The sequence below is a fragment of the Micromys minutus genome (assembly GCF_963924665.1).
Source record: "Micromys minutus genome assembly, chromosome: 1".
NCBI classification, from domain to species: Eukaryota; Metazoa; Chordata; class Mammalia; order Rodentia; family Muridae; genus Micromys; species Micromys minutus.
In genome coordinates this window covers 116,281,958-116,296,214 of record NC_137969.1, presented here as the reverse complement: position 1 = coordinate 116,296,214, position 14,257 = coordinate 116,281,958, and the positions used below count along the sequence as shown (strand labels likewise).

Here is a 14,257-nt window from a genome sequence, read left to right as displayed (position 1 = left end):
TTGAAGCTATCACCTTGAGTGAGGTAACCCAGTCAGAAAAGAAAACTCATGGTATGTATTTACTTATAGGTGGATACTAGCCCTCTCACCCCCCCATAAAAGAGCTTGGAATACCCAAGAAATCATCCACAGAACTTATGAAGCTCAAAAAGAAGGAAGACCAGAATGTAGATGCACCAGTCCTTCTTAGAAGGGAGAACAAAACAGGGGAGGAAATACAGGGTCAAATAGGGGAGCAGGGATTGAAGAAAAGATCTACAGAGACTGCCTCACCTGGAGAACCTCCGCATACGCAGCCACCAAAACCCAAGCACTATTGTTGATGCCAAGAAGTGTTTACTGGCAGGAACCAGACATGGATGTCTCCTCAGAGGCTCTCCCAGAGTCATACAGATACAGATGTGGATGATTGCATCTAAACATTAGACCGAACACGGGGACCCCAATGAAAGAGCTAGAGAAAGAACAGAAATAGCTGAAGGGTTTGCACCCTCATGGGACGAACAACATCATCAACCAGCCAAGGCATTGAGGGGGAGAGGGTGACTGGGAGAGGGAGTACCTTCATGGAATCAAGTTGAGAGGGAGGAGGGAGGGGAGTGTGGGAGGGAAGGGTATAGCATTTGAAATGTAAATACAGAGACTATTCAATACATTTTGGAAAAAAAGGTTTTATTTTGAAATTAGTCTAGTTTTTGGGGGTGATCCATAAGGAATATTCATGAAACCCTACTTTTGGTCACTATTCTTCCTCTGCCCGTCTTTCTGTCCCAGCTCTCAATCTCTAAACCCGAATATTTACTCCTCTTCTTTTATATCTCATACATGCCTTTGACAATCTCCCCAGTTATACTTGTAATTGGGTTGGGAGCCTGAGCTAGTAGGCTTCTATATGGTTTTTTATACATCCTTCCAAAGTCTACGTTCCTCTTTGTTCGTGTTTTTCTGGCCCATCTCCCCATGCTCCACCTCTCTACCTTTGCTTTACTTACAATGTACTATCCTCCCGCTTTAACTATAATCCCTAACATCCCCTTTCTAGTTTCTTGGCTTCCTCTACTGTGCCAAACCTAACACAAAAATCAAACATCTGAATATAAGATGCAGGCATCTGCTTTCCGAGCCCTATTTACTCATTCATTGTATTTTTTTCTTATCCCATTAATTTATTTTTAAATTTTATGTTTTTAGTTTCTTCACAAATGCACAATTCTTCCTTTTGTAAATGCACCACATCTCCCTTTTTTATTTAGCTGTTGATGGACCTCTAGATTGATTCTAGTTTCTCGCTGCTGTGAATAGAGCTACAATGAACATGGATGTGCCAAGGATATGAAGTTCTCTTATAAAGTCCTTTGGTATAGCAGACTGGTATAGCTAAGACAATGATAGGTATGGTCCTAGTTCCTTTTTAAGAAATCCCCAGCTTTATTTTCAGACTGTACATAGTATTTTACACTCCTACCTGCATTTGTCATTATTGGTCTTTTTTTTAACTTTATTTTACAGAACAAAGATAAAAGGAAAAAAATTTTAAACATTTTTGCATAAATATACAAATACATTTTTGTCAGTGCTTGTTTTTTTGATACTCTGCATTAAGGTCTTACTACTTACAATGAGCACAAAGTACATGTAAAACAGGATGCCACCCGGAATCAGTCAACGTTTTCCTGGTGTGTAAGAATTCAGCACAATGTCTTTTTGTTTGTTTGTTTGTTTGTTTTGTTTTCTTTTCTTTTTTCTTGAACTTTACACAGTCTGTGAGTTGTTTCTGGGGCAGTCCGACCCTCTGGGGTTAGCATCCCACTATCAGTGACTGCATATTATGTCTGTTCTTTTGTGACTGGGTTATCTCACTCAGGATGATATTTTCTAGATGCATCCCTTTCCTTAAGAATTTTGTTAAGTCATTGTTTCTGATAGCTGAGTAGTACTCCATTGTGTAAATGTACCACAATTTTTGTATCCATTCATCTACTGAAGGACATCTGGGTTCTTTCCAGTTTCTGGCTATTATAAATAGAGCTGCTATGAACATTGTGGTGCATGTATCTTTGTTGTATATTGGAGTGTCTCTGGGGTATATGCCCAGAAGTATAATAGCTGGATCTTCAAGTAGTACTATGTCCAATTTTCTGAGGAATCGCCAGACTGATTTCCAGAGTGGTTGTATCAGTTTACAACCCCACAAACAGTGGAGAAGTGTTCCTCTTTCTCCACAACCTCGCCAGCATCTGCTGTCATCTGAGATTTGGATCTTGGCCAATCTGAATGGTGTGAGGAGGAATCTCAGGGTTGTTTTGATTTGCATTTCCCTGATGGCTAAGGATGTCGACCACTTCCTTAGATGTTTCTCAGCCATTCAGTATTCCTCAACTGAGAATGTTTTGTTTAGCTCTGTACCCCATTTTTTTAATAGGGTTATTTGATTCTCTGGTGTCTAGCTTTTTGAGTTCTTTGTACACCTTGGATATTAGGCCTGTTATTATTGGTCTTATTTCTTATGCTACTGGATCTTTAATTTTGATTACTTTTCTTTGACCCTGATCTTGTCCTCATTCTGGGTATACAACTTCCTAAATATTGTGATCTTTAACAAAGTAGAGAGAATGGATGAAATGTAACTGTCTCAGTAAGGGTTTTATTGTAGTGATAAAACACTGAGACCAAAAAGCAATTTGGGGAGGAAAGGGTTTATTTGGCTTACACGTCTATATCACTGTTTAATCACTGAAAAAGTCAGGACTGGAATTGAAAGAGGACAGTAAACCGGAGACAGAAGCTAATGTAGAGACCATGGAGGGGTGCTGCTCACCAGAGTGCTTTCAATGTTTGCTAAGTCTCCTTTCTTATAGAACCCAGAACAACCATCCCATGGATGACCCCCACCCACTATGAACTGAGACCCCCACCATTATGCTTGCCTAGTAACCTTATGAGATATTTTCTCAGCTAAGTCATCTGCCTTTCTGATGACTCTAGTGTGTATCAGATTGGCATAAAACTTGACAGGATAGTACCCTCACCACAAAACAGGGACTACAGTCGGTAATATACATGTTAATTAGTTAAATTTAACCATTCCACAATAATTTAAAGCATTATATTGTGTAAGAAAAAACAATATTTATCTGTCTGTTAAAATAAATAAATAAATGGGAGGAGATAGACTTGCTTTTTGATTCCTTGATCTTTCCTTCTTGATATTCTCCTAACTCAGAAGTATAAATCTTAGGGTTCAAGGATGGCCCATGAAATTTGTTGAACCTTACTGTGTTTAATTTTCTTCCTTCTTTTCTTCCTTCCTTCTTTAAGATTTGCTTCATTCAAGTGTGTGTGTGTGTGTTTATGCGTGTATACATTTAATATTGTCTTCATTGTCTCTACTTGGCCTTGCTTTCCTAATCTATAGAACAGTCTGGGCCTATCCATTAAAGTGGAGGCAGGTTATGTGACTTCTCTACTGAAAAAAAAAAAGCCCTCCCATGGTCTGCCTCATAGTATAAACAGTTCCCTGGAATTGCTCTAAAGCTCCATGTAGTCAGATGTCCAGTATGTCATTGACATCATCTTTCACATTTTCCCATGTATTCTTCTCTAGCTTCTTGGTTTTCTTAAGATTGTTAAAATGTTCCACATGCTCACTTCCCCTAAAACTTCCTCTGCCATGCCCTCAGCTTTTGGCGCACTTACTAGAGCAGTGGACACTTTCTTCATTATTTACTCAATTGCTGCTTATTTATAGGGGCCTTCCTAGGCTATTCCTTCGATGACTGTCCTCCCCCTCACTCTACTGTGGATCCCAACTTCCCGTTCTCAACTCAATTCCTCTCCTTTATATTCTTCCATGCACTTAATTCTTAGATAATACACATTTAACTAAACTATAACTATCCAGGAGATTTATTCTAGGACTCCTAAAGATTCCAAAAGCTTTTCTGCTCAACTTTCTTCTATAAAATGGTGTATATTTGCATTGAAGTTATTTATGTCCCTCTATAGTATTCAGATCATCTTTAGATGAGTTATAATACCAAATATTAAGTGAATACCATGCAAAGAGTCATTATACGGTGTTGGTTAGAGAATAAGGACACGAGGTAAAGTCTGATAATGCCCATTGCAGGTGCAATTGTTTTGCAAATGTTTTATCCTTGTTTAATGGGTCCTAAATCTTACGGGTATGGAGCAACAGATGGAGATTAATACCTTTGGTACTTCATCTGTGTTCTCCTTTGGCAGATGCTCTGTGGCTGTAACTACATAATTATTGAAAGTTGACCTTGATAATTTGTGAATACATTTTTTTGCCAATAAGAACATCCATACTCCTTGAAAGAGACATACTTTCTGACCTCTTTAGTCACTGAGAAGTGTCCCACGTGACTCAGTCTCTGTTGCTCTGCAATTTGTACTATCTGCAATGTATCTTTAGAGGACTCTAAAAGCCCAGCATCAAGAAATGAGAGGGAGTCAGTATAAAGCCAGATAAACTTTGATTTTTACTGTGTAGAATATGCTGGCCTCAGCTTCAGAGTACTCAGCTTCTATGACTGGAAAAACGGACTTTGCTGCTTTCTTCCCAGAAGAAATTCTTGTGAAGATGGGATGCAGGAAGCCTGTAGGAACATGGTTGCTATATGGACCAAAAATCAGAACACTGGAAACGAGCATAAAATCTCCATCAGATATAAAAGAAGTGACATAGGTAAAGACAACATAAAGACCATCTGTATGAACAACTCTTGTGTTAGGCTATAGTTACTGGTGTGAAGCAAAACTCTCCCAGTAGACTGACAGGTTTGCCAAGTTTTTATTGGTCTCTAATGCCTAAATATGCTTACCATTGTTAATAGTTGGACACAAGACTTATGAATATGAAACACTAAGGGAATTTCTGTAAGTTTAGGGACCATGGGAATGCCTTCAGTTATTCTGAAAGCTCTATTTAGTATGAACATACACTGGTAAGAAGTGATATCAATCTAAGCAGTGTGGGAAACCCTTCAGGAGTCACATTTCCATTAAAGTACATGTAAAAGCTGACCCTAGACAAAAAATACATATATTTCAGTGACATAATAATGCTGTCACTTATCCATGTTCTCTTCAATATCATGAACATTTTACAGGAGAATGATCCTGAATATATATAACCAATGTAGAAAAGGTTTTTCTTTTGAGTAGCATTCAAAGACTTGAACAACTTCACATAGAGATAAACCCAACAAAATTTTAGCACATGTAGAACATGTGTGAAAAACCTTCAGTTATTTGACTAATTAAAGCAGTTCACACTGGAACTAACCCTTATGTACATAGCTGCTGTAAGATTCATTTACTACAATTTATTTCAAACACATACATGAAGTCACACCGAAGAGCACTCTTTTTATGCAGGTATGTCATGTGATAAATTCTTAGTGCTCACCCTTCCTTTTGGCATTATGAATGGATTCAGTAGTGAGAAATCCCATGGGCAATGTGAGGAAGCTTTCATTTTATGTCCCTCAGTTCCTTTTGAATACATGAACAGACTCACAGTGGAGAGACATCCTGCAAGTGTAAAGTCTTCACTATTTGCAGTTTCATTAAAACTCACAGTGGAGACATTTTATTCTTTGGGTGATTAGAAAATTATGGAAGAATTTTTACATATGAAAAATTCTATAAATATGTGAAAGCTTTTACTCATTCTAATTTAAAATACATGATAGGGATTATCCTGGAAAAAATTAGAGTATAGAATTTGGGAATGCTAACTTATCTTATGACTTCTCGCAAACATGCCACAATTGGTGGAAATACTTCTAATCATTGAAAGGCAAAGGCATAAGAATGCACTGTGGCTACTTGAATATGAGGGACATGCCAGTTCTGCTGGTTGGTTTATGTCTGAGATGACCTCTGGCACCCAAACTTTCTAAATGTAAAGGAACATAGTGAAGTTGTCAGTTGTAACAAGTTGGAAAAGGAAGTCTCCAATGGTCAGTAAAGTGGACCATAGACCCAGAAGGAGCACTGAAGTCCCTTACTAAATAGGAATAGTCTTGAAGTGAGGGAATACAGCATCAGCACCACAATCTGTCCCTGCCGTGGAGAATTGTTTTTTCTGGGTGTGTTTATATACTCACATTTGATATGTGACCAGGGCCTGCTAAGAGATGAATGTTGATTCTATTTTTTTAAAGCATCTGATTCAAGACAAAATACTGGGCTAGCACAAGAGTTTTTCTGTCTGTATTAAGCATCATTTGACATTTCTCTCATCTCCTAACACTGTGGAATAAATACACAAGCAGCACTACTTTGGGGGTTTGTTGGTTTCTGACATGTTAATTCAAGGAGTGACCAGAGAAGCCAAGCAACCCTTATTCTTAAGTATTAAGCAAAGAACTGATTTGAGTATGCCTATGAGTTTCATTTTTGCAAACCTTATTTTCAATAATGTTTTAACCTTCCTGCTAGACCACCATTTCTCAGAGGTACTAAAAAAAAAAAAAAAAAAAAAAAAAAAAAAAAAAAAAAAAAGATACGGGGGAAGTGGACCTGTTTAGAAATGGTTCTTTGGAACAAATACTATCTTTGTTGTCATGAAATCAGAAGTTCAGTTCACAGGAGTCAGTAGCAACATCTCAAGCCACTATTAAACACTTCACTGATATGTCAGCAATCCAGTTAGGTAGAGTGAGGATAACAAGTGTGAATCAGCAGCAGTGGCACTACCTAGCAGAGGCAGCCACACCTCAGCCTCAGCATTAGTAAGCAGGAGGGATCAAGGCTAAGAAGCACTTAAAAGGTGTTCAACACCGTTAGACATCAGGGAAATGCAAATCAAAACAACTCTGAGATTTCACCTTACACCAATCAGAATGGCAAAGGTCAAAAACTCAGGTGAGAGCAGATGCTGGTGAGGATGTAGAGAAAGAGGAACACTTCTCCATTGTTAGTGGGATTGTAAGCTGATACAACCACTCTGGAAATCAGTCTAGAGGTTCCTCAGAAAATTGGACATAGTACTACTTGAGGGTCCAGCTATACCATTCATGGGCATATACCCCAAAGATGCTTCAACATATAACAGGGACACATGCTTCACTATGTTCATGGAAGTCTTGCTTACAATACCCAGAAGCTGGAAAGAACCCAGATGTCCTTCAACATAGGAATGGATACAGAAAATATGGTACATTTATACAATGGAATACTACTCAGCTATTAAAAACAATGACTTCATAAAATGCGTAGACAAATGGATGGAACTAGAAAAATAATCATCCTGAGTAAGACAACCCAATTACAAAAGAACACACATGCTATGCACTTAAATTCTCAGCTGTGACTCCCTTTGAAATGAAGACCAGTGAAGACTGGAGATCAACAAATGTTGCACAGCTAGGTCTATAAGCAAGCCAAGATCAGCCTTGATCACTGTTGAGATTTTGTATTTTATTTATTTATTTTATTTATTAATCATTTTATTTGTTTACATTGCAAATGTTATCCACCTTCTCAGTCTACCCTCCACAAACACTCCACCTCCACCCCTCCCCTTTTTCTCTGGCAGGTGTGCTTTCTCTGTACCCACTTCTGCCTTACCCCTCTAGCATCCCCTTCTCTGGGCACTTAAACCTCCACAGGACTAAGTGCCTCCCCTCCCATTAATGCCATCTGAGGCAGTCCTCTGCTAAATATGTAGCAGGAGCCATGGACTAGCCCATGTATACTCTTAGGTTGGTGGTTTAATCCCTGGGAGCTTTGAGGGGGTCCCATTAATTGATACTGTTGGTCTTACTATGGGGTTGCAATTCCCTTCAGCTCCTTCAGCTTTTTTCCTAACCCTTCCATTGGGGTCCCCAGGCTCAGTTCAGTGGTTGTTTGTATCGGCATCTGACTTAGTCAGGTGCTAGCAGAGCCTCTCCGAGAACAGCTATGTCCTTTTTATACTCCCTGCAAACATCACATGTTCTCCATGGGTCTTGCCTCCGCACTGTCTCAGCTGACATCACTCTGCCAATAAGCTCAAGTCTGAGGAGGTGGCAAGAAACTGCAGCACATCACCAGAAGTTGTTTTTTGGTGTGTTTTCTTTCTATAGACTCCCAACAAATGGAGCTCAACTATGCAATGTAAAGTGGATCAAAACATGTATTCATTACCAAATAATTCTTCATCATATGTCCTCTTACATACTTATTATAGCAGAATATTCTTTCTTCTGTGTCTGCTTCAGCAAAGCATTCCTTCACAAGTCTGACTTAGTCTTTCACCTGTGTCTGCTTCATGTGTTTGCCTTAGTAAAACATCATCCAACAGAACTGATTTTCCAAAGAACCTTTAAGTTATCACTTTATATACCCATAAGCAGCCACATGAGATTTAAAATGACGTATGTTGTCTTGCTTAAAATATATCTGACAGGAGTTATTAAAACATAGATTTTAAACATGCAATGTAAAACTCCACATGAAATTCCATGGCTTCAGAATGGCTAGTCTATAGAAGTTAAGTGAGATATATAAATTTTGGGTCCCCAAAAGTGTTTGTGAGAGCATCTCTCTTTACCTAGCTGTATGGTTGTGTTTTTTTATCCATCAGTTCAGTACAATAAAGTGATTTATTAAACAAGAAGGAAGTGGGGGCTGAGTGGTAATGCAGTGACTGCTTTTCCAGAGGTCCTAAGTTCAAATTCCAGCAACCACATGGTGGTTCTCTTCTGGTATGTGTGAAGACAGCTACAGTGTACTTACATATAATAAATAAATATTAAAAAAGAGAAGGAAGTGCTCTGAGTGTCTCCTTCTTGAGGACAAGCCAACTACCCAGGGAAAGAGAAATCATGGTTTTTGAAGGAAAAATATGTAGCCGATCCTCTACTAAATCAGTATAATTCCTATCTACATTCTTAATATTTGTCTTTATACCCACAGATATATGTAGTCCTTACCCCTCATTGAACAGACTTCTGTTTGTTATGGAAACAGAAAGCTAAACCAATCACAGTTCAGAATTATGAACTCCAGTCCTGGTGACTACAACTATGAAACTGCTCCCTTACCAAAGGCTTGGGAAACATTGTGGAAGGGGGATGGAGAGATTGTAAGAGCCAGAGAATCAGCCCATTTTTTTGTGAGATTACGTCTCCTAGTAATGTCAGAAGCTATATCCATAAAGTTTCACTAGTATGACTGCTTAAAGTGAGCTGAACAAAGACAACAGTAGACAAGCCAAAATGGAGGAGAGAAAGACAATGAGACCTCAACTTTACATAATAAACTACAGTTAATAATAAATGCTGAGAGCAGGAAAAATAGTCTTCTCTAGGAAGGGCACTGTATTAGTCAGGGTTGTCTAGAGTCACAGAACTTGTGGAACTAACCAACAGTGGTCATCTGTAACTGGAAAGTCCAAGAAATCTAGTAGTTGCTTAGTCCCCCAAGGCTAGTTATTTCAGTAGGATCCAACAGATGTGCTGGCAAGTAAATTCAAGCAGGTGAAGAAGAGCAAATCTTCCTTCTTCCAAGCTCCTTATGTAAGACTCCAACAGAAGGTGTGGCCCAGATTTAGGTATGTACCACCATGCCTGGATCTGAGACTTGCTTTGTTTCAGGCTAACCTTGAACTCAGAGTTGTCCTTGCCTTGGTCTCCTGGGATTAAAAGTATGCACTACCTTGCCTGAGCCTAAGCTTCATAGCCACTAAGATTCAAGATCTTCATGCCAAGAGACAGGTCAGAAACTTGTGTCTTCCAGCCTCAAGATCTGGATCACATGTGAGCCCTCAAATTCTGGATTGTAGTTCACTCAAGATATAGCCAAGTTGACAATGAGGAATAGTTATTACAGGCACACCAATTGATCATCCAGTACCAAATTGTTAGCCCTGAAAACATACATACAAGTAACATTGTACAGACTGAGCAGTTTATATATAGAAATATATCTGTGTATGTGTATATATATTAGAAATATATAAACATTCATTTAACAACAATATTGAAAAACGAGAACATAGGTTGAAAATATATGGGAGGATTTGAAGAGAGAAAAAGGAAGGGAAAACGATGTAATTACATTATAATCTCAAAAATAAAGAAATCATTAAACTATAAAAAGAAGAAAGAAAATAATTACATATTGCTATGAAAGACTTCAGAGCCAAGGATTTCTTACTGTCCAAAGTTAGAACATTTTTGGTGACTTTTCTGGTTGGTATTACTGTTGTGCTCTGCACCGTCTGTCTCGGTCCCTTTTATGGAGGTGATGTATATAATACTAGTGTCCTTCCCAAGAGTTCCATCAACACTGTTCACATGCATACACAAGAACACCAAAGTCCACAGGAACTATGTGGGTGAGGCAGAGGCTCCCTGGATGCCAGTAGAAAGCAAATGTGAGTGAAGAGACCTCAGTGAGTTCATGTGTCAGGGTAGCAAGTCTGCAAGACCGTATGCATTAAGTGGTATCCTTGCATTTAACATCCAACAGAAGAGTGCCAGATCTAGTTTTCAGATGTAGGAAGTTTCTTTCTACTTTAAAATTTATTTCTTTTATATATGTAAACACACAGTTGTTCTCTTCAGATGCCAGAAGAGTGCATAAGGTCCCATTACAGATGGTTGTGAGCCATCATGTGGTGGCTGGGAATTGAACTCAGGACCTCTGGAAGAGCAGTCAGTGCTCTTAACCACTGAGCAATCTCTCCAGCACAGGAAGCTTTTTTTCTAAAAAGAAAATACAATTTTATTCTCTTTCTCTTGACTCCTGCCTTCCCATTTACCCTACGTTCCCCTTCCCACATTTGTGTGAGAGAATGCAAGTAGCAGCACATCACAGCTTTGCCCATGGAGGCCACAGGACAACCTTGAGCATTGGTTATCATCTTCCAGCTCATTTGAGACATGGTCTCTTTGTTGTCTTATCACATCATAACCCAGACTAGCAGATCCATTAGCTTCTAAGGATTCTTCTGTCTCAACATCTCTGCTCCCTGTAGTTCTTCTGGGATTATATAGGCTCAGGACTCAGTGCCAAGCTTTTGTGTGTGTGCATGTGTGTGTGTGTGTGTGTGTGTGTGTGTGTGTGTGTGTGTGTTTTACTCACTGAGCCGTTTCCCCAGCTAGAAAGCTATTAATCATTGCATCATTACTTTGAATTAGTATTTCCATGAGACTATGGTTCTTACACTGAACCTGGAAATAGGCATCTACATTTCATTCCAAACGAGGCATCTGTGTATCTGTAATGCCGTCCTCTTTCTTTCTTTCTCAGAAAGCTGTTTTCAGAGAAGGCAGGAGGAAACTTGAATCTGTACTCATTAAGGGCAGGGCTGATGATTCTTGTGCTCTGGGAGATAGAGGACCTTTAACGTGGAGTTTATATTATCAACTCTACATGCTTTATAATTCACTGAACAGAAGTCTCATTGCCGTGACCCTCAGTAGCACAATAGATCTGGTGAACCAGCTGGGCTCTGTGCAATGGTGGATAAAGCATGAGAAACAGGCTCTCCAAGGACCAAGGTTGAAGAACAAACAAATCCTTTCAATAGTTCTAAAAACAATATTATATGGGTGCTTAGCTATTTAGTAGGGGACAGTTTGGTTACCCTACACCTTATTAAAAGTTTTGCTTTCTATTGTATAGTGACCATTGGGCCCAGGTACTTTCATTGCTATCTTCATTCTGGCTTAGTGCTCTCCCCATACTACAGAAAAGCACCATTTCTCATGGTAGTAAGCAGAGGGAGCCTCCATCCTATTTTATGTGGCTTGGCTTACTCACCCCAACAGCATTTCCTGCTAACCTTACCTTCTATTCCTTATCTATCTCAAATATCAATTACATGTTGAATGACAGTGAGCCACCGATGGTATCTAACACATAGAGGTTTCAATCTTTTACAAGAAATGGATTTTTCCAATACATATGCACTCTTGAAAAAAAAATCTACCTTTTCTAAACAACTAATTTAGTTTTCATGGACCGGTTGAGTGGGTAAAGGCATTTGCTGTCATAATTAATGACCTGAGTCCAGTCTCTGAGACCCACAAGATATAAAACTAACCTTGGCAGGTTGTCACTGACCTGACACACACACACACACACACACACACACACACGGCACAAGTTCTCTCTCTCTCTCTCTCTCTCTCTCTGTGTGTGTGTGTGTGTGTGTGTGTGTCTGCTGTCTGTCTGTCTCTCACATAAAAGTATGCACTCATACAGTGAATATGATAAAGGTAGTTAAAATTATTTTGGTGACTTAAATATATTATTTGTTGCCCAGATATTCATTTTTCTGCTTATGCCAACCATGGTTGTTGATTAAAGGCAACTATCATAACTAAAGGTAATCAGGTGGTAGCAACTATTCTGAAAGCCTTAAAATTCAGCTAGTGAACTGGGAAATTTATTTTTTTAAGTGAGTTCTTCCATCTTCCATTATCGACACCCCCAAAACACATTGTCTTATATCATACAAACAGTTGGATTTAAGGGCATACTAATGAGACACAACTTAGGGGTTGATTTGTCCCCTGGAAAAGGTAGTATAATTCTCATTTATGGTCACACATTGTAAACAGAGTCATAATAGCTTTCGGGATCATAGGAAGGACTGAAATTACACAGTGAAGATTTCAGTTCAGTATGCTGACGGGGAAGTTTTAAGTATTTATCAAAAAGCATAATTGTAAGAATAGACTTGGAAGTGACATAAAAAGTCACCTTTCCCATTCTCTAGTCTAGTCTATCAATATCAGGAAGTCACTGGATAAAGATGGGTTCTGTGCCAGGCTTTTCTTAGATATGGCCAGAAATGGGGGAATTTACTGCCTGGAGTGATAGTTTGATAGATGCTTGGTGACAGCATCAATGGAAAGATTGCTACATGGTTCCTGGTTCTAATAGAAGAGCTCAGGTTCTCCCTTTATGTCTTCACCTCTTAGCTTAAAAACTCCCATTCCAGCAACCAAAGGATGTCTAGATTTGCAGCTTTTTAAAGGTTACTTTGGGGAGGTTTTTGAAGATGGCGGAAGCGGAGGACTCTTCGGGAGAACAGGAGGCAGCGTCATCTAAGCCCCTGTTTGCAGGGTTGTCCGATGTGTCAATTTCACAGGACATTCCCATAGAAGGAGAGATTACTATCCCCACAAGAACTCATGCCCAAGAATGTGACAGCTCCACACTAAATGAATCCATTCGCTGGACTATCATGCGAGACCTAAAAGCTGTAGGAAGGAAATTCATGCACGTTTTGTATCCAAGGAAAAGTAATGCCCTGTTAAGAGATTGGGATTTGTGGGGCCCATTGATACTTTGTGTGACACTTGCATTGATGTTACAGAAAAGTTCTCTAGATGTGGAGAACGATGGAGGAGGCCCAGAGTTTGCAGAAGTATTCGTTATCATCTGGTTTGGAGCAGTTACCATCACACTAAATTCCAAACTTCTTGGTGGAAACATTTCTTTTTTCCAGAGTCTCTGTGTATTAGGATACTGTGTACTTCCTTTGAACATCACAATGCTGATCTGCCGCCTGCTGCTTTTGGCAGGGCAGGGACCAATAAACTTCATGATTCGGCTTTTTGTGGTGTTGGTGATGTTCACTTGGTCCGTGGTAGCATCGACAGCATTCCTTGCTGACAGCCAGCCTCTAAACCGGAAAGCCCTGGCAGTGTATCCCGTCTTCTTATTCTACTTTGTTATCAGTTGGATGATACTCACATTCACTCCATAAATCAGATACACACATTCAATACCAATGAACTGAAGGCTCTCCTGAAAGATAATGGTTACCAAAACAACTCCCCCACTCTTGTTCAATTGTTGGGGTATTAAAAGGGAGCCACATACCACTGTTGTCATTTATATAAGAAAGTGATATTGGCAAGGCTGTCCTTTTCCACTTAATGTTATTATTTTCAAATACTTAGAACATACCATACATAGTAACATGCCTCCTTGAGGCATGATGAAGCTATTTGTGTGACAACCAGTCACTCAAGCAAGTGGATCCACTCTACAAATTACAAAGAGTTGGTGACCATCTTCAGCTTGGAGAATGTTTGTTCAGGTGCGGCTCTTAAACACATTGCCTTATGACTATTAGAATATGCCTCTTTTCATAAATAAGTCTGTATCCATTTATTTTTTTTCTCCCCCAAACTGGAGAAGGTGATGACAAGAGGTTAGGAACGAGGTATATAGATGTGGGAAGAGAAAATGTGTTAACTAATTTTGATCAGAGGCACTG

At 39.2% G+C, this 14,257-nt stretch overlaps 1 protein-coding gene across 1 annotated transcript; it reads left to right on the top strand.

Annotated features, from left to right (window-relative positions):
- The first annotated feature begins 13,022 nt into the window (after positions 1 to 13,022).
- Positions 13,023 to 14,016, top strand: LOC308433879 (protein YIPF6-like). Its single transcript, XM_080934004.1, has one exon. The coding sequence runs from the start codon at positions 13,031 to 13,033 to the stop codon at positions 13,739 to 13,741; it is 711 nt and encodes a 236-aa protein (XP_080790130.1). The 5' UTR covers positions 13,023 to 13,030; the 3' UTR covers positions 13,742 to 14,016.
- The last annotated feature ends 241 nt before the right edge of the window (positions 14,017 to 14,257 follow it).